General features: G+C 46.6%; 4 protein-coding genes across 4 annotated transcripts; 1 reads left to right on the top strand and 3 right to left on the bottom strand.

The window, feature by feature from the left end:
- Window positions 1-359: 359 nt before the first annotated feature.
- On the bottom strand, window positions 360-16,142 carry ogdhb (oxoglutarate dehydrogenase b). Its single transcript, XM_087790884.1, has 23 exons — window positions 15,897-16,142; window positions 15,278-15,558; window positions 14,195-14,353; window positions 14,032-14,125; window positions 9,454-9,569; window positions 5,504-5,658; window positions 5,296-5,442; window positions 5,140-5,230; window positions 4,884-5,063; window positions 3,781-3,909; window positions 3,540-3,719; window positions 3,332-3,484; window positions 3,013-3,115; window positions 2,813-2,941; window positions 2,594-2,744; window positions 2,055-2,182; window positions 1,805-1,983; window positions 1,626-1,697; window positions 1,435-1,560; window positions 1,301-1,373; window positions 1,076-1,239; window positions 824-978; window positions 360-699 (listed from the first exon to the last, which is right to left on the bottom strand). The coding sequence occupies exons 2-23, from the start codon at window positions 15,509-15,511 to the stop codon at window positions 582-584; spliced, it is 3,036 nt and encodes a 1,011-aa protein (XP_087647010.1). The 5' UTR covers window positions 15,512-15,558; window positions 15,897-16,142; the 3' UTR covers window positions 360-581.
- camk2b2 (calcium/calmodulin-dependent protein kinase (CaM kinase) II beta 2) lies at window positions 15,996-19,549 on the bottom strand. Its single transcript, XM_087792280.1, has 6 exons — window positions 19,507-19,549; window positions 18,952-19,027; window positions 18,607-18,701; window positions 17,040-17,277; window positions 16,845-16,990; window positions 15,996-16,129 (listed from the first exon to the last, which is right to left on the bottom strand). The coding sequence occupies exons 1-6, from the start codon at window positions 19,547-19,549 to the stop codon at window positions 15,996-15,998; spliced, it is 732 nt and encodes a 243-aa protein (XP_087648406.1).
- A 763-nt stretch (window positions 19,550-20,312) lies between these two features.
- Window positions 20,313-24,056, bottom strand: nudcd3 (NudC domain containing 3). The gene is made up of 6 exons (XM_087790881.1): window positions 23,743-24,056; window positions 22,658-22,932; window positions 21,506-21,638; window positions 21,294-21,437; window positions 20,679-20,867; window positions 20,313-20,565 (listed from the first exon to the last, which is right to left on the bottom strand). Exons 1-6 carry the CDS (start codon window positions 23,932-23,934, stop codon window positions 20,455-20,457), a joined length of 1,044 nt encoding a protein of 347 aa, XP_087647007.1. The 5' UTR covers window positions 23,935-24,056; the 3' UTR covers window positions 20,313-20,454.
- Window positions 24,057-24,283: 227 nt separating this feature from the next.
- On the top strand, window positions 24,284-25,560 carry mrps24 (mitochondrial ribosomal protein S24). The gene is made up of 4 exons (XM_087790882.1): window positions 24,284-24,478; window positions 24,726-24,803; window positions 24,904-25,015; window positions 25,215-25,560. Exons 1-4 carry the CDS (start codon window positions 24,449-24,451, stop codon window positions 25,493-25,495), a joined length of 501 nt encoding a protein of 166 aa, XP_087647008.1. The 5' UTR covers window positions 24,284-24,448; the 3' UTR covers window positions 25,496-25,560.
- Window positions 25,561-27,651: the final 2,091 nt, after the last annotated feature.

Raw genomic sequence — 27,651 nt, 5'->3', positions numbered from 1 at the left:
TTAAATATTAAATAAATAATTTATATAATTAAATATTAAATAAAATCAATTTTATTTATTTGATATTTAATTATTCAATTTTTCTGTGTTGATTTTTAACATTATTGTTGCTTTTTATTTAGTGTTTTCTCTTAATGCCTACTATTGAATTTGTTGTCCAAAAATTGTACATTCCTTTTTTGAATAATGTAAACAGTACCTTATTTCACTCCAAGATTTGTCTTATTTGATTGCATTGCTTATTAAATACACAATATAAATATTTTAATGAGTTTCTTCTCAGTGTTGGACTCTCACAACTGATGAGTCTGTTCAACTGATTTTTGTAATCATTCTATAAAACTCATCGCATTGTCAGCTGGTTTTTAAAAATGTTTATTTCTGTCACATGAGAGACGTCACAAGACTAGAGCTACAAATGTATTCAGTGTTTGAGACTCGCCCCCTGCTGGGAGAATAGGTGTGGTGGATGTATAGGAGCCACGTGACCCGTATTTCCAGTAAAAAAACAAACAGTTCTTGTACGGCATGAGGTTGCATGTGTTGTGATCATCAGAGTCTTGGTAGGAGTGGGCGGAGCTTTAAGGCGTGGATTCAGCGTCCAGTTGGAAGGCGGTGTCGAGCAGACGCTGCAACTCCATCACGTGAGTGTGTTTGTTCCCGGTGGCCGGCGCTGCGGCGGCGTCTCTGCCGGCGTACCTGCAGGACGAGATGAGAGGAGTGATGAGCGACGTGACACGGATCTACGTGACCATCCACGTCGTAGCGGAAAAAAGATGGCGAGGATGTATGCGACGCGTGGTGATCTAGAACCGACTCTCACCAGACACGCCGGGTCCTGTTGACGCTGGTGCGGATCCGAGGCTTGACGTAGTAGTAGCAGCCTTGGTTCTTGTGCTCCTCCTGACACCACACAAGGTCGGCGCCGCGGTACCGGTCCGCCTCAAGCTTGACCAGGTCAAATGGGAACGGCGACAGCTGGTGGAGAGAGAAAAGAAACCCGTTTGTGTGACCCACAAACTCTTCACACCTTCAAACGCGCTGGTCCCAGGACGCCCAGGTCCAGGTCAATCACCTGCTCTACTCGGACCACAGCGACCGAGTCTTTCAGGCCTCTACTGTCCCGCTCCCGCAACAGTTCGTAGTAGATCTTCCCCGAGCAGAAGATGAGTCTGCGGACCCGCTCTGGGGCCGCAGCAGCCGGGCCCTGGTCCGGTATCAATCTCTGGAAGCAGGTTCCTACAGGAGGTGGAATGGGTTAGACGTTGGGCGTCCTACAGACCATGGTCAGTGAACTCACCGGGAAGCATGTCGTTAAAACTGGACTTGGCCACTGGATGGCGCAGCAGAGATTTAGGCGTGAAGATGATGAGCTGCGGAGACACAAATCACTGAAGAGGTCCATTTGCACAGCGACCTGGATCCTACACTGACCGGTTTCCTGAAGGGCTGCAGCATCTGTCGGCGCAGGACGTGGAAGTAGTTGGCCGGTGTAGAGCAGTTGACCACGATCCAGTTGCAGTCTTCCAGCTGCCGCTCGACAAAGTCTTCGCCGAGGTCCTGCAGAGAAACAGAAAGTGAGCGAGTGCTCCACGACCCGATCGGACTGTCTTGACGCCACCGACCGGAAACACATCCTGGTCGTCGTTACACATCTGCAGGAACCTCTCTGGACGAGCCGACGAGTGTTCTGGACCCTGGGAGAGGAGGAGGGAGGAGAGACGGAGGACAGGAAGGAGACATCAGTGAGCTACCTGAAAGGGTAGAGCTGATGACGGCGAGGAACTGAAGGGAGCGACCTCACCATGCCCTCCATGCCGTGAGGCAACAGCAGCACAATGCCGTTCTGCCGGACCCACTTTGCCTGACCGGAGCTGATGAACTGGTCGATGATGCACTGAGCGGTGTTGTTGAAGTCTCCAAATTGAGCCTCCCACAGCACCAGTGCGTCCGGACTCGCCATGGCAAAGCCCAGTTCGAAGCCTGTGGGCCCCGAGCGGACGGTGAGATGTGGGGGGAAGAAGGGAGTATTGTAACATTGTAGTATTACAAACCCAGTACGGCGTACTCAGACAAGGAGCTGTTGCAGACGGTATAGGCGGCTTGGTCCGGGGACAGGTGGTTCATGGGAACGCAGGTCCTTTTGTCCACGTTCTGGTCGTGTAGCACATGGTGTCTGTGGCTGAGAAAGACATCACGTCAGCAAACACTGTATGGTGTGTATTGGCATTTTTTTCTGGCTGTATCACGATACAGGGGTAACGAGATAATATACTGCGATGGTGTAGAAACAATGATTCATTCGTAGTATTGTCCGAGTACTTGACTCTGGTGTTGCATACTTTAGCAAGACTCTTGACGAAGTTGTTGTTGGTAAATTTGCCCTGAAATCCAACTTTGAAAGCTGTCGCAGCTAACTGTATCCTCTCGTCCTCAGTCATAGCTGGAATCTCGCAAGATTATTTAGCTACGTAGGGCGTAATGACTGCTCCAAACTAGTGGCCGGAAGTTTAATTGCAACACTAAAATATATATAGAGTGCTAATGAATATTGATAGTGTAGCATGAAAAAAAAACACTTTTAGTGTTTTACCTAAACGTTCCACGCTCTACGTCCTGCCCACTGAGCCGGACGTGGATGCCTTGTTGCAGCAGCGAACCGAAGGCCATGTACTCTGCGAGAGCCCAATCACAGAGACGCTGACTCAGCATGTCGGCGCGACCCTTCAGAATGCGACTCAGACCTGTGGAGATCAGGACACGTCAGAAGAACTTGAGCAGGAGACACGAGGAGCCCCTGGAGCAGCAGGACCTCCGTGGATGGTGAAGTCCGCCTCAGGAACCGACGCTGCGACGCTGCCGATGTGAGACAGTTGGTCTTCACTGATGCCTGTGGATGGACACGCCAGTCTTTTCGGTTGACCCTCCTGGTTGAAGAAGTCTATTGGCACAGAAACCCAAACGTCAGCGTCGAGTCTAGCAGAGATTTCCAGCAAAAGGAAAAGGCAGTACCGGGCCATGGCGAGTCAAGCCAGTGCTTGATGTGCAGTATCTTCTCGTCTTTGGAGCGCCCGAATGCGTCCTCGCAGATCCGGTCATATCGAGCCACTTGTTCCTGCGAGGGCAGATGAAGAGGCGAGCAGGAAGAAGGGAGAGTGAAGAAGAACGTTGAAATGAGAAGGAATAAAGGAGAAAAGTAGACTTAATTCCGGAAGGACAAGGATGGATCCATGAAGAGTCTGGATTCAAACTGAAGACTGTCTGAGGTGTTTCGAGGGTCAATAGGCCTGGACCGACCCTGATACTCTAGGTGTGACGGTGCTGTGGTCACCTCATAGTCCTGCATGGTGACAACCTCCTCTTTGACCAGCTTCTCCACGAACTTCTGCAAGACCCCCTTCTGCTGCTTAACCCTTTTGTACATCAGCGGCTGCGTGAACATCGGCTCGTCCATCTCATTGTGTCCGTTCCTCCTGTAACACACCTGAAGGTTCGCCGTCAGCTGATGTGCCATCGGATGCAGATGTTCAGGATCTCACCAGGTCCACCACCACGTCCTTATGGAAGGTGTTCCTCCACTCGGCAGCCAGGTTACAGACATACATCACGGCTTCGGGGTCGTCCGCGTTCACGTGAAATATGGGGGCGTTGACGACTCGGGCCACGTCGGTAGGGTACGGGGAGGAGCGCGCCACCCTGGGGTCCGTGGTGAAGCCAACCTGCGGGGCCACCGGTGCCGTCAGTGGACTTCACCGGAGAGCCGAGACCAGACAGGCTCACCTGGTTGTTGACCACGATGTGGATGGTTCCGTGTGTGGTGTAGGACGGCAGGTCCGACAGGTGGAACGTCTCGTAGACGATTCCCTGTCCGGCGAAGGCGGCATCGCCGTGGATGAGGATGGACATGACCTGGTGGAACAAGGACGAGTCAGGAGACGGGGCTGAAGGTGAGTCTCTGGAATGTTTTCATCTCTTTAGCTGTGCGAAGCTAACGCCGCGACATGGACAGATACAGCAGCAACACCAGTGATGACTTCCTGTCACTCCAGGAAGGAGAATAACAGCCTTGATTCTTATCAATATCAAAGCATGATAAGGCATTATTTTACTCAGAACTCTTGCTATGTATGCTATAGTTATGAGTTTTGTAATGGAAAATTGTCTTGATCAAAAGAAATATAATTTTAATTTTGGTCAAATACAGAGAAGAAAATAAAGTATAATAAAATTGAACCTCAAGGAAATTCAAAACAAATCCCATTGACTTCTCATAATTAAAAAAAATGTTTTGTAACCTAAATTAAAATAAATTGACTGTAAAAAAAAAAAAAAAAGGTTAAATCTAACATTATATTTAAAGATCCATTTTAAATAAATTAATAGAGTTTAAATTTAAAAAAATGTTTAAAAACCTGAAAAAAAAAAGAAGTAAATTTAAATTTTAAAATAGTAATTGAATTTAACATGGAAACAATACAAACCTTTTGAATGTTTTTTACACAAAGAGTTTGAAATTCTTGTAAAAATGTTTCAAACTCGATGTTTTCCTAATTAGTAGCCAATTGAATTCAATGTAATACTAGTACTATCATAAAAACATCATACCAACAGTACAAACATTTCAATAGAAACAAATACTTTTCACCCATTTTATATTCTTTATCTAAAAAGTTGAAGTAATACATAGAAAAAAGATTAATCTAAATAAAATGAAGGCATAATCTATAAATGAAATACAGACTTTTAGACTTTGGAGGGTTTGGGAGAGTGGGCGTGGCCTCATGAGAAGGAGACTAGTGATGTGTTCAGGAAACGTATTTTGGGATTTGACAATTGTACATTTTCCTCACTCATCGACAGCCCCTGTTGGAGAGAAGAAGCACCTTCTTTCCTTGCGTGTCTCCGCAGTAGAACTGTTCCGCCCGGGTCTTTCCCTGGACCACGGGGTCCACGGCCTCCAGGTGGGAGGGGTTGGCCATGAGTGACAGGGCGATGAACTTGTCGCTGACGCGGTTCATCCTGCGGTGGTACATGCCCAGGTGGTACTTGACGTCTCCGGAGCCCTGCGGTCATAGAGCGTCGCCCGCTGCATCATCATCATCATCTTCATCATCATCATCATCATCAGCCGTTCCTCACCTCGTCTGCTGCCTCCAGCCTGGAGTCGAACTGGCAGAAGATCTGCTCCAGATCCTTCCGTATCACGTTGGCCAGAACGTTGAGTCTCCCTCTGAGGAAACGACAGTCACGATAAGGTGGTACTACGGCGGTCGTGTTGTAGGAGTCATGTGATACCTGTGCGACATCCCCATGACTATGTTCTCCACACCGTTGGCGCTGGACTTGTCGATGATGGTCTTCAGCGCCGGGATCAGAGACTCGCAGCCTTCCAGACCGAAGCGTTTCTCCGACGACCATTTCTTCTGTAGAAAATCCTCAAACCTGAGGACACCCGGGTCAGCCCCGTCTCTGGCACTAAACTGGACTTGTGACACACACACACCTAGTGGAGCGGATCATTCTGGCCAGCAGGGTGCGCTTCTCCTCCACACTGAACTGCAGCAGTCCTGGAGTCTCGAACTTCTGTCGGATCCACTGACACTGATGTATGTCGTTGATGAACATGAACTCCACTCCGATGTGTTGGCAGTACGCCGACTGAGGAGTCACAGAGGAGGAGTCACAGAGGAGTCACAGAGGAGTCACAGAGGAGGAGTCACAGAGGAGTCACAGAGGATGAGTCACAGAGGAGGAGTCACAGAGGAGTCACAGAGGAGTCACAGAGGAGGAGTCACAGAGGAGGAGTCACAGAGGAGGAGTCACAGAGGAGTCACAGAGGAGTCACAGAGGAGGAGTCACAGAGGAGGAGTCACAGAGGAGGAGTCACAGAGGAGTCACAGAGGAGTCACAGAGGAGGAGTCACAGAGGAGGAGTCACAGAGGAGGCGTCACAGAGGAGGAGTCACAGAGGAGTCACAGAGGAGGAGTCACAGAGGAGGAGTCACAGAGGAGTCACAGAGGAGTCACAGAGGAGGAGTCACAGAGGAGGAGTCACAGAGGAGTCACAGAGGAGTCACAGAGGAGGAGTCACAGAGGAGTCACAGAGGAGGAGTCACAGAGGAGGAGTCACAGAGGAGTCACAGAGGAGTCACAGAGGAGGAGTCACAGAGGAGGAGTCACAGAGGAGTCACAGAGGAGTCACAGAGGAGGAGTCACAGAGGAGGAGTCACAGAGGAGTCACAGAGGAGGAGTCACAGAGGAGTCACAGAGGAGGAGTCACAGAGGAGGAGTCACAGAGGAGTCACAGAGGAGGAGTCACAGAGGAGTCACAGAGGAGGAGTCACAGAGGAGTCACAGAGGAGGAGTCACAGAGGAGGAGTCACAGAGGAGTCACAGAGGAGGAGTCACAGAGGAGGAGTCACAGAGGAGTCACAGAGGAGTCACAGAGGAGGAGTCACAGAGGAGTCACAGAGGAGTCACAGAGGAGGAGTCACAGAGGAGTCACAGAGGAGTCACAGAGGAGTCACAGAGTTGAAGGATGAGTCACAGAGTTGAAGGATGAGTCACAGAGTTGAAGGATGAGTCACAGAGTTGAAGGATGAGTCACAGAGGAGTCACAGAGTTGAAGGATGAGTCACAGAGGAGTCACAGAGTTGAAGGATGAGTCACAGAGGAGTCACAGTGTTGAAGGATGAGTCACAGAGGAGTCACAGAGTTGAAGGATGAGTCACAGAGTTGAAGGATGAGTCACAGAGGAGTCACAGAGTTGAAGGATGAGTCACAGAGGAGTCACAGAGTTGAAGGATGAGTCACAGATGAGTCACAGAGTTGAAGGATGAGTCACAGAGGAGTCACAGAGTTGAAGGATGAGTCACAGAGGAGTCACAGTGTTGAAGGATGAGTCACAGAGGAGTCACAGTGTTGAAGGATGAGTCACAGAGGAGTCACAGAGTTGAAGGATGAGTCACAGAGGAGTCACAGAGTTGAAGGATGAGTCACAGATGAGTCACAGAGTTGAAGGATGAGTCACAGAGGAGTCACAGAGTTGAAGGATGAGTCACAGAGGAGTCACAGTGTTGAAGGATGAGTCACAGAGGAGTCACAGAGTTGAAGGATGAGTCACAGAGGAGTCACAGAGTTGAAGGATGAGTCACAGAGGAGTCACAGAGTTGAAGGATGAGTCACAGAGGAGTCACAGAGTTGAAGGATGAGTCACAGAGGAGTCACAGAGTTGAAGGATGAGTCACAGAGGAGTCACAGAGTTGAAGGATGAGTCACAGATGAGTCACAGAGTTGAAGGATGAGTCACAGAGGAGTCACAGAGTTGAAGGATGAGTCACAGATGAGTCACAGAGTTGAAGGATGAGTCACAGAGGAGTCACAGAGTTGAAGGATGAGTCACAGAGGAGTCACAGAGTTGAAGGATGAGTCACAGAGGAGTCACAGTGTTGAAGGATGAGTCACAGATGAGTCACAGAGTTGAAGGATGAGTCACAGATGAGTCACAGAGTTGAAGGATGAGTCACAGAGGAGTCACAGTGTTGAAGGATGAGTCACAGATGAGTCACAGAGTTGAAGGATGAGTCACAGAGGAGTCACAGAGTTGAAGGATGAGTCACAGATGAGTCACAGAGTTGAAGGATGAGTCACAGATGAGTCACAGAGTTGAAGGATGAGTCACAGAGGAGTCACAGAGTTGAAGGATGAGTCACAGATGAGTCACAGAGTTGAAGGATGAGTCACAGAGGAGTCACAGAGTTGAAGGATGAGTCACAGATGAGTCACAGAGTTGAAGGATGAGTCACAGAGGAGTCACAGAGTTGAAGGATGAGTCACAGAGGAGTCACAGTGTTGAAGGATGAGTCACAGATGAGTCACAGAGTTGAAGGATGAGTCACAGATGAGTCACAGAGTTGAAGGATGAGTCACAGAGGAGTCACAGAGTTGAAGGATGAGTCACAGATGAGTCACAGAGTTGAAGGATGAGTCACAGAGGAGTCACAGAGTTGAAGGATGAGTCACAGATGAGTCACAGAGTTGAAGGATGAGTCACAGATGAGTCACAGAGTTGAAGGATGAGTCACAGATGAGTCACAGAGTTGAAGGATGAGTCACAGAGGAGTCACAGAGTTGAAGGATGAGTCACAGAGGAGTCACAGAGTTGAAGGATGAGTCACAGAGGAGTCACACAGTTGAAGGATGAGTCACAGAGGAGTCACACAGTTGAAGGATGAGTCACAGAGGAGTCACAGTGTTGAAGGATGAGTCACAGAGGAGTCACAGAGTTGAAGGATGAGTCACAGAGGAGTCACAGTGTTGAAGGATGAGTCACAGAGGAGTCACAGAGTTGAAGGATGAGTCACAGAGGAGTCACAGTGTTGAAGGATGAGTCACAGATGAGTCACAGAGTTGAAGGATGAGTCACAGAGGAGTCACAGTGTTGAAGGATGAGTCACAGAGGAGTCACAGAGTTGAAGGATGAGTCACAGAGGAGTCACAGTGTTGAAGGATGAGTCACAGAGGAGTCACAGTGTTGAAGGATGAGTCACAGAGGAGTCACAGAGTTGAAGGATGAGTCACAGAGGAGTTACAGAGTTGAAGGATGAGTCACAGATGAGTCACAGAGTTGAAGGATGAGTCACAGAGGAGTCACAGAGTTGAAGGATGAGTCACAGAGGAGTCACAGAGTTGAAGGATGAGTCACAGAGGAGTCACACAGTTGAAGGATGAGTCACAGAGGAGTCACAGAGTTGAAGGATGAGTCACAGAGGAGTCACAGAGTTGAAGGATGAGTCACAGAGGAGTCACAGAGTTGAAGGATGAGTCACAGAGGAGTCACAGAGTTGAAGGATGAGTCACAGAGGAGTCACACAGTTGAAGGATGAGTCACAGAGGAGTCACAGTGTTGAAGGATGAGTCACAGAGGAGTCACAGTGTTGAAGGATGAGTCACAGAGGAGTCACAGTGTTGAAGGATGAGTCACAGAGGAGTCACAGTGTTGAAGGATGAGTCACAGAGGAGTCACAGTGTTGAAGGATGAGTCACAGAGGAGTCACAGAGTTGAAGGATGAGTCACCGAGGAGTCACACAGTTGAAGGATGAGTCACAGAGGAGTCACAGAGTTGAAGGGTGAGTCACAGAGGAGTCACACAGTTGAAGGATGAGTCACAGAGGAGTCACAGAGTTGAAGGATGAGTCACAGAGGAGTCACAGAGGAGTCACAGAGGAGTCACAGAGGAGTCACAGAGGAGTCACAGAGCCAAAGGACGAGTCACAGTGGAATCATTGAGGAGGGGGAGGAGTCACAGGGGAGCCAGAGGAGTCAGAGATTTGGGGAATGAGTCATAGAGGTATAATAAGAGAGGCAGGACTCACAGGGGAGTCATATATGAGAGGGAGGAGTCATTGAAAGTGGGAGGAGTCACAGAGGAGTGTCTTTGGTGCTGGCTCATACCTCCAGCCGGTGGATGATTTCTCTGAGGGGGAGTGAGCTCTCAGAACCTCCTATGAAGGTCGTGGTTGGCAGACGAAAGACTTTGTCCAGATCCTGCTGGGTCAGACCGAACACCCCTGAGGAAGACGGGGGTCAGAGGGTCATGATGTCATTATCAGTGGACACACATGTGTTTCTCTTGATCGACAACACCACAGTACACACAGGGAGGAGCAGAAGTGTTATCTCTGCACAGACACTGATACACACTATCTCTGACTCACAGTGTCACATGACACCTAAGACACACATCTGAGCGAAGTCCAGCGAGTCAGCAGACTCACAACTACACTCTGATGTCTGCTCCAACTACACAACAACCCACAGTAACTATAAACACACAAAAGTGTGTCATCCGTGTGTTTGTGTAGTTGTTGTTTGTCAGGCTCTGAGAAAGTGTCCACAGTGATGTGTAGCACGGTTCCTTTGCTGTGGTCCAACAACACAAATGTTACACACTCAGGTATATCAGCAGATGACATCATAGTTGGACTTTGTGTAGTTTTAAAAAATAGGAAATCAATAACTAATGATTGTGCTGTTGAGCAAGATCATCACTGTTCTTATCTGCTGCTCACTGCTGCAGAATCTACATGATAGATGTGTAACCATTACACACATACACATGTGAACCCACACACTCCTACACTCACAAACACACACATGTGCACCCACACACTCCTACACTCACAAACACACACATGTGCACCCACACACTCCTACCCTCACAAACACACATATGTGCACCCACACACTCCTACACTCACAAACACACACATGTGCACCCACACACTCCTACACTCACAAACACACACATGTGCACCCACACACTCCTACCCTCACAAACACACATATGTGCACCCACACACTCCTACACTCACAAACACACACATGTGCACCCACACACTCCTACACTCACAAACACACACACATGTGCACCCACACACTCCTACACTCACAAACACACACATGTGCACCCACACACTCCTACACTCACAAACACACACATGTGCACCCACACTCTCCTACACTCACAAACACACACATGTGCACCCACACACTCCTACACTCACAAACACACGCATGTGCACCCACACTCTCCTACACTCACAAACACACACATGTGCACCCACACACTCCTACACTCACAAACACACACATGTGCACCCACACTCTCCTACACTCACAAACACACACATGTGCACCCACACACTCCTACACTCACAAACACACGCATGTGCACCCACACTCTCCTACACTCACAAACACACACATGTGCACCCACACACTCCTACCCTCACAAACACACATATGTGCACCCACACTCTCCTACCCTCACAAACACACACATGTGCACCCACACACTCCTACACTCACAAACACACACATGTGCACCCACACTCTCCTACACTCACAAACACACACATGTGCACCCACACACTCCTACACTCACAAACACACACATGTGCACCCACACACTCCTACCCTCACAAACACACATATGTGCACACACACACTCCTACACTCACAAACACACACATGTGCACCCACACACTCCTACACTCACAAACACACACATGTGCACCCACACACTCCTACACTCACAAACACACACACATGTGCACCCACACACTCCTACACTCACAAACACACACATGTGCACCCACACACTCCTACACTCACAAACACACACATGTGCACCCACACTCTCCTACACTCACAAACACACACATGTGCACCCACACACTCCTACACTCACAAACACACGCATGTGCACCCACACTCTCCTACACTCACAAACACACACATGTGCACCCACACACTCCTACACTCACAAACACACACATGTGCACCCACACTCTCCTACACTCACAAACACACACATGTGCACCCACACACTCCTACACTCACAAACACACGCATGTGCACCCACACTCTCCTACACTCACAAACACACACATGTGCACCCACACACTCCTACCCTCACAAACACACATATGTGCACCCACACTCTCCTACCCTCACAAACACACACATGTGCACCCACACACTCCTACACTCACAAACACACACATGTGCACCCACACTCTCCTACACTCACAAACACACACATGTGCACCCACACACTCCTACACTCACAAACACACACATGTGCACCCACACACTCCTACCCTCACAAACACACATATGTGCACACACACACTCCTACACTCACAAAAACCAAACATGTGCACCCACACACTCCTACACTCACAAACACACATATGTGCACACACACACTCCTACACTCACAAAAACCAAACATGTGCACACACACACTCCTACACTCACAAAAACCAAACATGTGCACCCACACACTCCTACCCTCACAAACACACATATGTGTACCCACACACTCCTACACTCACAAACACACACATGTGCACCCACACTCTCCTACACTCACAAACACACACATGTGCACCCACACACTCCTACCCTCACAAACACACATATGTGCACCCACACACTCCTACACTCACAAACACACACATGTGCACCCACACACTCCTACACTCACAAACACACGCATGTGCACCCACACTCTCCTACACTCACAAACACACACATGTGCACCCACACACTCCTACACTCACAAACACACACATGTGCACCCACACACTCCTACCCTCACAAACACACATATGTGCACCCACACACTCCTACACTCACAAACACACACATGTGCACCCACACTCTCCTACACTCACAAACACACACATGTGCACCCACACACTCCTACACTCACAAACACACACATGTGCACCCACACTCTCCTACACTCACAAACACACACATGTGCACCCACACACTCCTACACTCACAAACACACACATGTGCACCCACACACTCCTACACTCACAAACACACACATGTGCACCCACACTCTCCTACACTCACAAACACACACATGTGCACCCACACACTCCTACACTCACAAACACACACATGTGCACCCACACACTCCTACACTCACAAACACACACATGTGCACCCACACTCTCCTACACTCACAAACACACACATGTGCACCCACACACTCCTACACTCACAAACACACACATGTGCACCCACACACTCCTACACTCACAAACACACACATGTGCACCCACACTCTCCTACACTCACAAACACACACATGTGCACCCACACTCTCCTACACTCACAAACACACACATGTGCACCCACACACTCCTACACTCACAAACACACACATGTGCACCCACACTCTCCTACACTCACAAACACACACATGTGCACCCACACTCTCCTTCACTCACAAACACACACATGTGCACCCACACACTCCTACACTCACAAACACACACATGTGCACCCACACTCTCCTACACTCACAAACACACACATGTGCACCCACACTCTCCTACACTCACAAACACACACATGTGCACCCACACACTCCTACCCTCACAAACACACACATGTGCACCCACACACTCCTACCCTCACAAACACACATAAGTGCACCCACACACTCCTACCCTCACAAACACACATATGTGCACACACACTCTCCTACACTCACAAACACACATATGTGCACACACACACTCCTACACTCACAAACACACATATGTGCACCCACACACTCCTACCCTCACAAACACACATATGTGCACCCACACACTCCTACACTCACAAACACACATATGTGCACCCACACACTCCTACCCTCACAAACACACATATGTGCACACACACACTCCTACCCTCACAAACACACATATGTGCACCCACACACTCCTACACTCACAAACACACATATGTGCACACACACACTCCTACCCTCAAAAAGACACATATGTGCACCCCACATACTCACACAAACACACATATGTGCACCCACACACTTACTCACACAAACACACACATGTTTGCCCACATACACATACTCTCACACAAACACACACATGTGCAACCATACACACACACGTGCACCTATACACACATACTCATACACATGTGCACCCACAAATGTACTCACACACACATATGCATCCACAAACACAAACACACAAAAATATGCACACTCTCACAAACACATGTATAAACAGTACGCCAACACACACTCACAAACATACACATATACCGTAGATCCACAGATACAAACACACAAACACTGAGGACTCACTCCAACACATACATCAACATCCACAGATACAAACACACAAACACTGAGGACTCACTCCAACACATACATCAACATCCACAGATACAAACACACAAACACTGAGGACTCACTCCAACACATACATCAACATCCACAGATACAAACACACAAACACTGAGGACTCACTCCAACACATACATCAACATCCACAGATACAAACACACAAACACACAAACACTGAGGACTCACTCCAACACATACATCAACACGTCACTTCACGGCACTTGTGTCTCAACATTTCCAGTCACTGAGGTGAAGTGTGTAGGAATGTGCAGAAGTGAAAGTGTCACCAGCAGTGCGAGTCTCACCGATGTTCTGGAGGCCGATGGAGCACGGCGTGTCGTCCAGGTCCACACAGCTGATGTTCAAAGGGTCCAGCTTGGCGACGTGGTGACCTCTGACCTGTGAAGACCAGAATGGACTCCTGTTCAACCACCACGGCGGGCGCTGCTCACGTCACCGACGTGTTACCTGGTAGGCCCGGATCAGCGACTGCACGGCCAGGTGGTCGGCCACCAGCTTCTCCACCGAAGATCCCGTCAAGGTCGGCGCTCCGCTCCGCGACTCGGCCGACGCCGGGCTTTTGTGCGTCGCTCCGGACTCGGAGTCACGAAAGAAAGCATCCCACGACTGGAGAGAATCACGAGTCACGACTGAGTCGATACAAACTAGAAGGTTTCACGTGGTCTTGTGCGATGTATACAAGTGGAGACTCACTTTGACTCACTCATACAACTCTGACTCGGATCACAGCTTTGACTCACACAACTCTGACTCAAATAAATCTGACTCGGATCACAGCTTTGACTCACACAACTCTGACTCAAATAAATCTGACTCGGATCACAGCTTTGACTCACACAATTCTGACTCAAATAAATCTGACTCGGATCACAAAACTCTGACTTGGATCACATCTCCAGCTCATATATGGACTATTGTAACAGTTTGTTTTCATGTCTTAACAAGAAGGATCTGTCTCGCCTGCAGTTGATACAAAACTCTGCAGCGAGAATTCTGACCTTCTCTAGTAGAAGAACTCACATTTCTCCGATCCTTAAAACTCTTCACTGGCTGCCAGTTTCTTTCAGGATCCATTTTAAAATTCTGGTTCTTACTTTCAGATCTATTCATGGTCAGACCTTACATCAGTGATCTGATCCAGCCTTACACCCCAGCTCGGGGTCTGTGGATCAGAATCTGCTGATAAGGAGAGAAATCCTTCCAGGCTGTTTTTCCTAAGGTTTGGAACGATCTTCCTCTGTGTTTGATGATCTACTGACTCTTTCAAGAAACATCTTAAGACGTTTTTATTTGTTCAGGCTTTTCCTTGATTTACTGGAACTCCTGTGTTGTTCTCAGTTTTTTCTTGATCTTTTAAGTATTTTTTTTATTGAATATTGTTTTGATTGTTTAAACGCTTTGTGACCCTGGTCTGGAAAAGCGCTTTATAAATACAAATTACTTACTTACTTACAACTCTAACTCATACAACTCTGACTCGGATCACAACACACGACTCTGATGTGACCTGGTCTAGTCTGTGGGTCTCACCCAGTGCACGCTGGAGGGGTTCTCCTGCCAGGCGGCGAACATCTCCTCCATGTAGTTGGTACTGGTCCCGTTCAGAAAAGGTTCTGCAGCCACAGACGTGGTCTGCAGTCTCGCCGGCTGAGACGCCTTCATAACCTCCAGGAGCAGCAGCGGCGGCGGTCTGGACCGGTGCTGGAGGGTCTGGGCCGCGGTCAGAGGACGCAGCCTCGCCAACGTGGTCCGGACCCGGTGCATGTCTGAAGGTCACGGTAGGTCACGACAGGTCCTCAGATGGACAGTCCCTGATGATGAAGATGATGATGATGAAATCATCACAAACTCACGCACATGCTCACACAAACACACACTAACACAAACACACACTAACACAAACACACAAACACACACTAACACAAAACTATCAATGTCTTTATTTATCTGTGGAAGATTAAAAACACATTTTCTAGAGAAATACAAAACTGAAGAAAGAATAAATATGAGACCCGTAATGGTTACACACACTAACACGCACTCACTTACACATATCCACACACATCCGTGCACGCAAACACACACACGGAGTCGCTCGTCGCCACACTGTAATGACGTCACAGCGCTGTACTGTACACGCAGAACTCACCGGGCACTCGCGGGCGCAGGTCTGCACAGTCTTGGGGGGTCCAGGTCCGTCCGTGACTCCGGGACCAGGTGAGCTCCTGCGCGCGATGTCCACGTGATCTCAGCGCTCGCGCTGCCTCCTCCTGTCAATCACCTGTCCGTCCCGAGTCCGAGCCGAAAGTTCGGGCTCGCGCTGCTGCAGGTTCGTACAGCGGGGATGTGACGTCAGGGGGGGGGGATTGACCAGGTTGGAGACTGGACCGCGATTTTTTCCCGCGAGTGAACTTTCACTTACCAGAGTGAATATATAAGTGCACCCACGTCTGCGTGTGGTGACGTCACGGTGACGTCACCAAGCGTTCAAAACGTGTCATCCGGTTTAGTATGTGTTTTTGAGATCCATGTGTTCATGTTCGTCCGTCAAAGTGGTGTCCCAGCTACTCAGGTGAGAAGCGGGTCACACACTAAACACACACACACACACACACACACACACACACACACACACACACACACACACACACACACACACACACACACAAACTGTACCAAAGTGTGTGACGATCAGGAAGTTCCGTCAGTGAACAAACACAAAGTACGTGCGACAGGTTGACATCTCGTCAGTTTATAACACATTGTCAAACACAAAAATTCGAACACAAACAGAAGAAAACAAAGTGAGTCAAGAAGCGAGAGTAAAACAACACACACACACAGTGATCGACATCAATACGCAATGCTTCTTTGTCACGATAACACAGACGATTTATTTGTCTCTTACACACAACAATGATGCTGCATGATAACAACAACATACTCCACAATAACTCTTCAGTGAGGATCAATGCAATGATCACACACACACACACACACACACACATTGAGGCAAAGCAGGTCAGTGTACTTTGACATCTTCAGTTAACACATGCTTTATGGTCGTCAGTCATTGTCGTCTGATGTCTCCCCCTACAGGGCAGGTGAGGCGCTGCAGACGGAGAGGCGCTCACATCATTCCACGCGACCACTGTGATGGCCACCTTGACCCTTGACCTCCTGACGTTGAAGACACAGGTAGGGATGTGGAGGAGCTGAGGTGTGGAGCACAGGTGAGGAGTCCTACACACCCGAGGACACACTGGGGAGGACGCTGAGGTGCTGCAGTTACCTGTCCTCCCTGCAGAGGGCAGCAGAGACCCCGGAGCAGTGGAAGTGGATGTTCTGCCAGTGGGTGTTGCGTCGGTGCCAGACCCGCGTCTCCTCCGACTGACTGGAGCGAGCGCGGCCCTGCAGGTCCACGAACTGAGTGAGGCGGATGTAGGCGATGCAAGCGGCGTCCTCGCCGAACACGTGCACGTGTGGGTTCAAGATGGTCGTGTGGACGGACTGCTTGTTCCTGGTCACGACTGACGACAGAGAGATGTCACCAGTTAGACACAATCACACACTAACACACACTCACACACGGACCAACAGTTGGACTCACACAAATATACAGACAGACGACAGACTCACACATAAAGACAGACCGATAGACTCATACATGAATACAGACAGACTCACACATAAATACAGACCCACACATTAATACAGACCGACTCTCACATAAAAACAAACAGACTCACGCATAAATACAGACACTCTCACATAAAAACAGACAGACTCACACATAAATACAGACACTCTCACATAAAAACAGACAGACTCACACATAAATACAGACACTCTCACATAAAAACAGACAGACTCACACATAAATACAGACAGACTCTGACATAAATACACACAGACTCTCACATAAATACAGACAGACTCGCACATAAATACAGATCAGACGCACACATAAATACAGACCGACAGATGCACACATAAATACAGACCGACAGACTCACGCATAAATGCAGACAGACTCTGACATAAATACAGACAGACTTGCACATGAATACAGACAGACTCACACATAAATGCAGACACTCTCACATAAAAACAGACAGACTCACACATAAAAACAGACACTCGCACATAAATACAGACACTCGCACATAAATGCAGACAGACTCGCACATAAATACAGATCAGAAGCACACATAAATACAGACAGACTCTCACATAAATACAGATCGACAGACTCACGCATGAATGCAGACAGACTCTGACATAAATACAGACAGACTCACACATAAATACAGACAGACTTGCACATAAATACAGATCAGACACACACATAAATACAGACAGACTTGCACATAAATACAGATCAGACACACACATAAATACAAACCGACAGACGGACACATAAATACAGATCGACAGACTCACACATAAATACAGACAGACTCTGACATAAATACAGACAGACTCACACATAAATACAGACAGACTTGCACATAAATACAGATCGACAGACTCACGCATGAATGCAGACAGATTCTGACATAAATACAGACAGACTTGCACATGAATACAGACAGACTCGCACATAAATACAGACAGGCTCGCAAATAAATACAGACAGACTCACACATAAACACAGACACACAAATACAAATAGACACACTCACATATAAATACAGATAGATGCACACATAAATACAGACAGACACACATAAATACAGACAGACACACACATAAGTACAGAAAGACTTGCATGTAAATACAGACAGTAAACACTGACCTACAGACACATAAGGTTACAGACAGGGTAACAGACACGTGAACACAGACAGACACGTTACTGTTGTCAAAGTAGAATCTGTGGAAGTCAGTTCCCTCAAGCAGGTTTCCTTGACCCTCGGGCTCAAAGGAGGTCAGACCAGGATCACACATCTTACTGTGGAGGAGGCAGATGTCATGACCTCTAGTGGACAGTTTCAACACTGCAGCTCTTTTAAATAAGTAAGTAATTACCCGCTCCCCCTGTGTGTGCGTGTGTTTGTGTGTATGTGTGTACATGAATGCGTTTGTGTACTTGTTAATGTGTGCCTGTGTTTAGTGACAAATAAAAAGATACAGAGACTGTGTGTTAGTGTACGTGTGAATAAGAAAGTGTCTGTGATGGCGAGCTAGAGAGGTGAACTCACACGTATGACTCAAAGTCTCCTTTGTTGAAAGTCTCGATCAGCTGCTCTGTGATCTTGATGATCTCTTGTTCACGAGCTGCAGAGAGCGAGAGTTCCCTTGTCAGAGTGCAGTCAGGGCGAGGAGACAGTAGATCACAACAATCACACGAGGGGCCAAAACCTTTAGGATCTCTTGATCACTGAACAAATGTACAAACTGCCTCTAACCTGGAGAAGGAAATTCCCTTCTTTTCCATTTTACCGTTATTGGGGGTCATTGTTGACATCCGTAATATCTCTTCTTTTTCTTATCCTAAACACTGACATTTTTTAAAGATCAGGAAATTAACAAAATTAATACAGTACATTTTTTTTATTTACTTTTTAGCAAAGCACCCAGCATCGGCACTTCGAGGACCTTAGACATTGTTCTGGACTTCTGAAGTTTGTTCCACAGAACCAGAGGTCCTTTAAAAAAATGCACTGAGGACCCCCTTTGTTCAGGTTGCTGGTTCCGATTCCCAAATCATTGAGGAAAAGATCACTGATGGATGAATATAAAAAACGCACACTCACCACTTATCTGGCCGCTCATGGTCAGCAGGGTCAGCGGGGTCATTGGGGTCCAAAATCCTCCATAACTGGATCTGCAGCGGTTCTGGTCGCTTATATGGACTGTGATCTTGACTGCTGCGTGTCTATTCTTGTCCGCCAGATTTGACTCTGTGAGAGGCTTAGCTCACCCCCCCCCCCGACCCAGTCCCATGTGACCATCATGTCACTCACCTTCATGTCCTGTTGCTGCACCAGAGGACTCATTCAATTGTTTAACTCACACTTGTATGACTCACACACACACACTTCCGAACAAGTGTGACCAACACATGCCACGACTGAGGAGAACATCAGAGCTGCAGGTCTAGTCAAGAACGGTTGTGTTGACCTGATACAAACTTCAGATCCTCTCAGCCGTCGCACACATCAGTGTGTGTGTGCGTGTGCGACACAAATGGAAGCTGAGATGATGTAATGACAGATTAATCATCAGGAATAATCTGAGATTAGAAAGTGTGTGTGCATTAGTGTGACTCTGCTCGTGTGTGTGTGTTGTGCCGCTGCTAGAAGTCATCAGAGATGAGTGTTTCGTTACATGACTGTGTTCAGACTTCCAACATCAGGAGCTCAACCCTCATTTCATCCGTTTTCACTTGACCTTTTACTTTCACAAGGTCATGTCCGTCCCAGCTACTCAGGTTGAGAGTCCGAGACAACAGTTGCTACTCCATCAAAAAAAACAACCCTAAAGACAAGTCAACCACCCGAGTCTATGTGTAAAGTACATTTAAAAAAAAAAGTTGTGAGTTTAATATATTGGAGACTCATTTGAAACTCAAAACACTTTATTTCAAATGACTACAAAACGTTGGTGGGCGGAGCCAGTTCACCGGCGGAGTCTTAAAATGCAGAACTCCGGAGGCCACTCGGAGAAGGAAAAGAAAAGTTCACTGTGTCGGCACGTCTGGTTTAGAACTGCACTGAGCCGGGCGGGATGTCGAACATGGACGGGTCGAACTTCTGCCCGCTGAAGGGCGAGCCCTCGGCGTCCCAGCCCTTCTTCAGCATGTCGTGGACCTTCTGTGGAGACATGACCAGGCAATATTTGAAGTGGTGAGAACCAGTGATGATCGTCTACACATCAACTCGTTCAGCAACTTCCTGTTCAGTCTTCCACAGGGGGGCGCTCTCACCATCTCATGGCTCTGTGGCTTCCCCTGCATCTTCTGTGCGTAGTCAAAGTTGAGGCGGTCCAGGACGGCGTGCTCCTCCTCGTCCACCGTCTCCATGGAGCGCTCGCGGTTGATCTCGTTCACGTCGATCTCCTTCTCGCCCTTGACCACGGCGTTCCACCACACCTCCGACGTCTTGTTGAGCGACAACTGTGGGGACAAACAGGGGTGTGTATTGGCAAGAATCAGGTGTTACCATACGTATCCTGATACAGGGGCAACAATATGATGTATAGTGATACTGTAGTAACAAAGATATATTTGTAGTATTGTCAAGTACTTGACTCTGGTGTTGCAGAATTTACAGACCACATGACTCTTGACGAAGTCGTAACTGATTTCATTTGTTTTGAAACCAAAACATGTCCAAACATTAACTTTAAAAGCTGCTGGAGTCGACTGTATCCTCTCGTCCTCAGTCATCCCCAAGATCTCACTGGATTTAATTGTCTTGTTAGCTGTGAAGAACTCAATGACCGCTGCCATCTAGTCGCAGGACGTTTAATTAATGAACAAAGATTGTCAATACTTTAAGGTTAATTGCCAAAAAATATCACATTTTTGCAAGTCACGTACCACTACGCACTTCCCCGGCTCCAGACTCCACAGGGATTCCTCCGTGTTGATCTTGTGCGTGAACTCGCCCTCCATCAGAGTTTGCTGCTGCTCGCCGTCCCGCACGCACACGCGCAAGCTGCTGGGCTGAAGGCTCACACTCACCTGCAGCCACACCCGGACCGTCAACAGGGGGCGCCAACACGCTAAGGCATTAAGATGTCGAGGCTCACCTGTCGACCCTTCATCACCGACTTGGGCACGGACACGCGGACCTCTACGTCTGTGTAGTCCTGAGACCAGCAGTAGTTCTCCCGCACCGCTCCGTTGTAGCTCTCTGGCTGCGCCTGGTACTGGACCTGAGGGCTGGACACAACCGGGTCACAAAATCTGACGAGTGCACGAGAAGGTCAGCCAAAACGTAATGACCGTCTGCCTTAGACTTCATTAATCCTCATAATCTGCAGGTATTCGTCAAACAGCGCCCTCTTGTGCCAAGAACAGAGGCCACAGCTCACTTATAAATGTTTTATTTTCTTGTCATATGTTATATTACCTAATTCCCCGAAGGAGATCTCCAGAGGGATTCGTAAGGCAACTGTAATCTAATCTATGATGTAAATACTCAGACTCAATATACAGTATATTCAGACATACACATGCATGACTTCCACGTCCTCATCTCAGTTCAACTAAAACTATTTTTATCCATTATTTAAAGGGAAATAATGTGAAAACCCAACTCTCCTCACTCACATGTTTCAAATGTTAAAGTCTTCCTCTCGAATGTATTATTTTATAAAGTTCTCCCTTGGAGGTGGAGACTTACGGGATTAATGGCGCGTTTTGTACAAACAGACACATGAGAACAATAGAGGTCTAAGATCTATTTAAGACACACTTTAATCAACACATTAGTTGCCCTGTGCCCTAAATGTGAAAACAAGGTGTTTATCAATCAATCAATAACCAACACGACATAAAAGTATCTTGATGTTCTGTTAATCTTTGTATCCTTTGTGATATTTTTCTTTGATCTATTTTCTTTATCTTATCTTTAGTCTCAGATTGATCTTGTTCTTTCTCTTTATTTCTCTTTGTTCTTATTTTATTTTTATGAATAATTGCTGTATTGCTGTGTCTCGTTGGAAAAAAACTATTTCCCGAAGGAGACCTCCTGAGGGGTCAATAAAGTTCTACCTACATACCCAATTGAGTTGCTCTTAAATATAATACACAGTTTTGTGACATCAATATCTCAGGGTTAACCTAAAAGCTACGTCGACAAGACATGAATCCTCCCTCGTGATCTTTGCCTCTGTTGTATCAAAACCTCACAACAATGTTTACGTAGCAACCATTCGTCAACAGGAAGTGACACTTACGCCTTGCTGTTGTCTGCAGCAGCCGCCTGCTCTTGTGGGCCTGCCGGTGCAGATGCCGGTGCAGATGCCGGTGCAGATGCCGGTGCCACTTCAGGCCCAGGACATTCTTCGGTCTCTGAAGGTACAGTTGGCGGGATCTGCTTGGCACTGGACACCTCCTCTTCAGCAGGTTCTGATTGGACCTCCAGCTCCTGGATGGCTGGGGGAGTGGTCTGCAGCTGAGTAAAGCGTTGCTCTCGCTCCCGTTCAGACATCTTCTCAAACGACTTGAACACCTGAGGACACAAAGGTACACATATATACAGTATATATATATATTTATATACACAATATTGATAGAAATGAAATATCAATCAATAAGACGTTCAACAAAATACAGAGGAGCGCTAAAACCTAAAAAATCACGTCTATTTATATATAGAAGGATCTGTCTAGCCTGCAGTTGACACAGAACTCTGCAGCGAGAATTCTGCCCACTCAAGTAGAAGAACTCACATTTCTCCGATCCTTAAAACTCTTCACTGGCTTCCAGTTTCTATGAGGATCAACTTTAAAATTCTGGTTCTTACTTTCAGATCTATTCATGGTCAGGATCCTCCTTAAATCAGTGATCTGATCCAGCCTTACACCCCAGCTCGGGCTCTGAGGTCTGTGGATCAGAATCTACTGATGGTTCCACGCACACAGTTCAGGACCAGAGGAGAGAAATCCTTCCAGACTGTTGCTCCTAAGCTTTGGAACGATCTTCCTTTCTCTTTGGGCTTGATGATCTACTGACTCCTTCAAGAAACATCTTAAGACGTTTTTATTTGTTCAGGCTTTTCCTTGATTTTCTGGAACTCCTGTTGTGTTATCAGTTTTATCTTGATCTTTAAAGTATATACTTTATTGAATATTGTTTTGATTGTTTAAGCGATTTGTGACCCTGGTCTGGAAAAGCGCTATATAATTAAAAATTACTTACTTACTGACTTACATACATATATGAAGCCAAGTTCATGTATGTCAGAGAAACTGTTTTACCATCACGCTGTGTCGTCAGTCCGCAGACAGTTGGTACATTGAAAGTCACAAACCCTCGTTACCTGCAGCACCATCTTCTCCGCCACACCGGGAGGGAAACCCATCTTGTCGGTGGGACTCGACAGCAGCCGATAGAAGTCCGTTTTTCGGTACAAGAACCCGAAGTAGACGTGCAGGAACTCCTGTATGTTGCCGACGTGCTGGAGGATTCCCAGCAGCGCGGTGTCGTACATCTCATACTGTGGCGACGACATGACTGTGTATTAAAGCACAACTACTGAATTCAAATGTTTAAATACGAAAGGTTTGTTTTAAATTCTCCAGTCGTCGATCAGCTACATGTCCATGCTCCCGTGTTTTGCTTCTAGAACCTACGACACATCCGGTTTCCCAGTGTATACCAATTGAAAAAACTCTTAAATTTCACTTCACAATTTTTAAATGTTAATATAAATTAACGCACAGTATTATGTGAATTAAATATCTGACGTGAACTCGCTTTTTTTGTTTTAGATAACCTCTAATTTCATCCAAATTATATGAGTTCCGGTCTGTCCGGAAGAGGAAAACGGTCCGTCGTAAGAAAGGGTCTGTTAAATAGTTCCGGTTTCTTCTTTGACGTCAGTGCGCATTGACGCTTGAAAGACGTCCTCATATTAATCATAAAGATTTAATATTTGTTAAGGTTGGACCTTTTTTTGGTTTCCATTACGACACAGGCTTTGAAACCTTTTTTTTAAATTGGCTTCGTTGTGCGCGGGGAGCAGCATGGCGGTGTCCTTGAGCTCCGGCATGTTGGTGAGTTATTTTGAAAGACGTTTATCACACAAACATGAATAATAACATTTTTTAAGTCAACTGTGAATCCAATTCTGTAATTGCAAGATATTATTTACCAATTAATTAACTGATTTATTCAGCTGTCACGGAAGATCCATGTTTGTTTATAATGTCAAATAAAAACGTTTAGATTTATTTTCTTAATTTAAATAACAGATTTACTGATCATTCTTCAAGCTGATATTGTGTGACATTGTGTTCTCAGAGGTGGGCGGTGTGGTCCAGTTCCCCCCTGATGCTGACTGCGACCAGGAGTCTTCATGTCACAGCGTCTTGCTTGAAGGTATAGGAATAATGAAGCACAACCTTTCCTTTTTTCTGTCGCTCCCAGAAAGTTGTTGGATATTTCTTCAGTTTCTGATGCACCATATTTCATCCTACAGAATCGAGCCGCCCGTATCCGTGTTGGGAAGGGAGACCGGCCACTGACGTACGAGCAGGCGCTCAAACCCCATCACATCGCCCACAGGAAGGGCTGGAAGTCACAACACACCAGTGAGTGTTCACACAAACCACATGCAAAAGTTCCTGCAAACAAGTTAACATGAAAATACCAACAGTGTTCACAAACGAACAATGCACACAAAAGCTCCAACTACTTGTTCAATTTAATTACACAATGATCACACAAATTAAAAATCCACATTTGTGGAAAAAAAAGAAGTTTAAACAGCATTTTGTGTGTGTCTGTAAGGCAACCTCAGTGGCGAGGACGGGGCAGCAGAACGCACACTGGAGGACGTCTTCATCCGGCGCTTCATCACCGGGACAGTACAAATTAGCTTGGTGGATTTGGTGATCAAGCGGCGAGCGAACATGCTGCAGGTCTGCATGCTGTTGAATCAGAGGATAATGGCGCACAAGCTCTACTTCCTGGTCGGGTACATGGAGGAGCTGCTGTCACACTTCTACAAGTGTCCTGTCAAGATGCAGATCCAGGTGGTGGAAAAACCACCCGTCTACAAGTACCTCTGACCAGATCACCTCCAGCCAGTACTACGTTTGCTTCACAGAATAAAAATGTTTGAAACAGTTGCAAATGTATCCATAAGTTACTACTGCCCATCAGTAAATTCCAGTATTTGGCAGCTGTCAAAGATACACTTCAACGTTAGATACAGAATGATTTAAAAAAAAGAAGTAAATTACATTGTATAATAAAAAGAAATGTGTTAAATGTTGCAGAAAATAAGATTTAAGCACCTACAAGTTAGCCACAATTATGGTCCTCACAGAGCTCTTCTATCCTTAACTTGTTACCTGTGTTAAGAAATAATGATTGAAATTAAAACGTTTGTTTCTCAGGTCAATGCTAAAGTGTGAAAGAGCTGCAGTGCATCAAGTGTCCACTTGAGGCAAAAAAGACCAAAGTTCATGTTTACACTCGCCACAAAAGGGCCTATATTTTTAGCTTGTTTTTTAACAGAAGCTAAAGGGCTAACATGCTTCTCAGACAAGACACACTAAATAAACCCAACTGACCTCAGTAATTTCAGGACTATTTCTAAGCTCCCTTTCTTGTCCAAGATCTTGGAGAAGGTGGTGTCTGAGCAGCTGTCTTTGTTCCTGCATCAGAGAAGTTTCAGTCTGGCTTCCGTAAACATCACTCTACAGAGACAGCTTTATTGAAAGTGTCCAGTGACATGTCGGCTGACTCGGGTCAATTCACTGTTCTGATTCTCTTGGATCTGTCGTCAGCCTTGGACACAGTTGATCACCAGATCCTGCTGAGAAGACTGAGGGATGAAGTGGGACTGTCTCGGTCTGTGTTAGAATGGTTCTCATCATACCTTTCTGGGCGCAGTTTTAGTGTATCTGCCAATCAAATGAGGTCTGACTCGGCTGACCTGCTGTGTGGAGGCCCCCAAGGTTCTGTTCTGGGTCCTTTGTTTTTGCTGTACTTGATTCCCCTCGGTAAAAACATTCAGAGATTTACTAATGTTTCTTATCACATTTTTGCTGATGACATCCAGCTCTACTGCTCTTTTGATCCAACTGAGCCCCAGAGGCTGAACAGCTTAGTCAGTTGTTTGCTAGCGATTAAACAATGGCTGAGTGAAAAAACTCTGCAGCTAAATGTGGACAAAACTGAAACTCTGGTAATTGCTCCTGATGATAAGGTTCCAGGGTTGAGTCAGTACTTGACCAGAAACTGTTTCCTTCAACTGAGAAAAATCTCTAAACTTAGGATAATGTTGTCACAACATGATCTGGAGCTTATAATCCATGCGTTTGTGTCTTCTCGTCTGGACTATTGTAACAGTTTGTTTTCATGTCTTAACAAGAAGGATCTGTCTCGCCTGCAGTTGATTCAAAACTCTGCAGCGAGAATTCTGACCAGCTCTAGTAGAATAACTCACATTTCTCTGATCCTTAAAACTCTTCACTGGCTTCCAGTTTCTTTCAGGATCAACTTTAAAATTCTGGTTCTTACTTTCAGAACAATTCATGGTCAGGCTCCTCCTTACATCACTGATCTGATCCAGCCTTACACCCCAGCTCGGGCTCTGTGGTCTGTGGATCAGAATCTACTGATGGTTCCTCACACATGGTTCAGGACCAGAGGAGAGAAATCCTTCCAGGCTGTTGCTCCTCAGCTTTGGAACGATCTTCCTCTCTCTTTGCGCTTGATGGATCTACTGACTCCTTCAAGAAACATCTTAAGACGTTTTTATTTGTTCAGGCTTTTCCTTGATTTTCTGGAACTCCTGTGTTGTTCTCAGTGTTATCTTGACCTTTAAAATATTTTCTTTATTGAATGTTGTTTTGATTGTTTAAGCGCTTTGTTATCCTGGTCTGGAAAAGCGCTTTATAAATACAAATTACTTACTTACTGACTAAATATGTTGCAAGTTCCAAGTGTAGACACTTCTGCAACAAACAAGCTTAAAATATTGACTTTTTTTCTGACAATTTATGTGAGGTCTTCATTACAAGATCAATGTTTCAGACTAGAAATGTGGAGGTATATGGATGGTTTTAAGTGAGTCTTTTCGAAATAAGAAAAGTGAGCACAAAACAGGCATTTGTCTCACAGACTCTAGAACTACAACTATAAACATGGAGGACACGTCACTGACTATCAGTTTATTGATGTAGCACTTTGAGCAGGAAAGAGTATAGAGGTATTT

Source organism: Callionymus lyra, chromosome 5 (assembly GCF_982586985.1).
Source record: "Callionymus lyra chromosome 5, fCalLyr1.hap1.1, whole genome shotgun sequence".
In the NCBI taxonomy this organism is placed as follows: Eukaryota; Metazoa; Chordata; class Actinopteri; order Syngnathiformes; family Callionymidae; genus Callionymus; species Callionymus lyra.
Note: the sequence above shows the minus strand (reverse complement) of the source record. Positions and strands in the feature narration are given on the sequence as shown.

What these genes read in the sequence shown, in the direction of transcription:
- ogdhb (XM_087790884.1), bottom strand. Translation starts at nt 15,511, where the DNA reads ATGCACCGGGTCCGGACCACGTTGGCGAGGCTGCGTCCTCTGACCGCG. An exon ending in CGCTGATCCGGGCCTACCAG is followed by an intron (nt 14,126 to 14,194) that starts GTAACACGTCGG and finishes TGGTCTTCACAG; the next exon opens with GTCAGAGGTCACCACGTCGC. An exon ending in CTCACGGCATGGAGGGCATG is followed by an intron (nt 1,698 to 1,804) that starts GTGAGGTCGCTC and finishes CTCCTCTCCCAG; the next exon opens with GGTCCAGAACACTCGTCGGC.
- camk2b2 (XM_087792280.1), bottom strand. Translation starts at nt 19,549, where the DNA reads ATGACCCCGCTGACCCTGCTGACCATGAGCGGCCAGATAAGTG. An exon ending in GGAGACTTTGAGTCATACGT is followed by an intron (nt 18,702 to 18,951) that starts GTGAGTTCACCT and finishes CCTCCTCCACAG; the next exon opens with TAAGATGTGTGATCCTGGTC. An exon ending in CAGATTCTACTTTGACAACA is followed by an intron (nt 17,278 to 18,606) that starts GTAACGTGTCTG and finishes CTCTGTCGTCAG; the next exon opens with TCGTGACCAGGAACAAGCAG.
- mrps24 (XM_087790882.1), top strand. Translation starts at nt 24,449, where the DNA reads ATGGCGGTGTCCTTGAGCTCCGGCATGTTG. An exon ending in TCACAGCGTCTTGCTTGAAG is followed by an intron (nt 24,804 to 24,903) that starts GTATAGGAATAA and finishes TTCATCCTACAG; the next exon opens with AATCGAGCCGCCCGTATCCG. An exon ending in CTGGAAGTCACAACACACCA is followed by an intron (nt 25,016 to 25,214) that starts GTGAGTGTTCAC and finishes TGTGTCTGTAAG; the next exon opens with GCAACCTCAGTGGCGAGGAC.
- nudcd3 (XM_087790881.1), bottom strand. Translation starts at nt 23,934, where the DNA reads ATGTCGTCGCCACAGTATGAGATGTACGACACCGCGCTGCTGGGAATC. An exon ending in CGGTGATGAAGGGTCGACAG is followed by an intron (nt 21,438 to 21,505) that starts GTGAGCCTCGAC and finishes GTGTGGCTGCAG; the next exon opens with GTGAGTGTGAGCCTTCAGCC. An exon ending in AGCCGGGGAAGTGCGTAGTG is followed by an intron (nt 20,868 to 21,293) that starts GTACGTGACTTG and finishes TTGTCCCCACAG; the next exon opens with TTGTCGCTCAACAAGACGTC.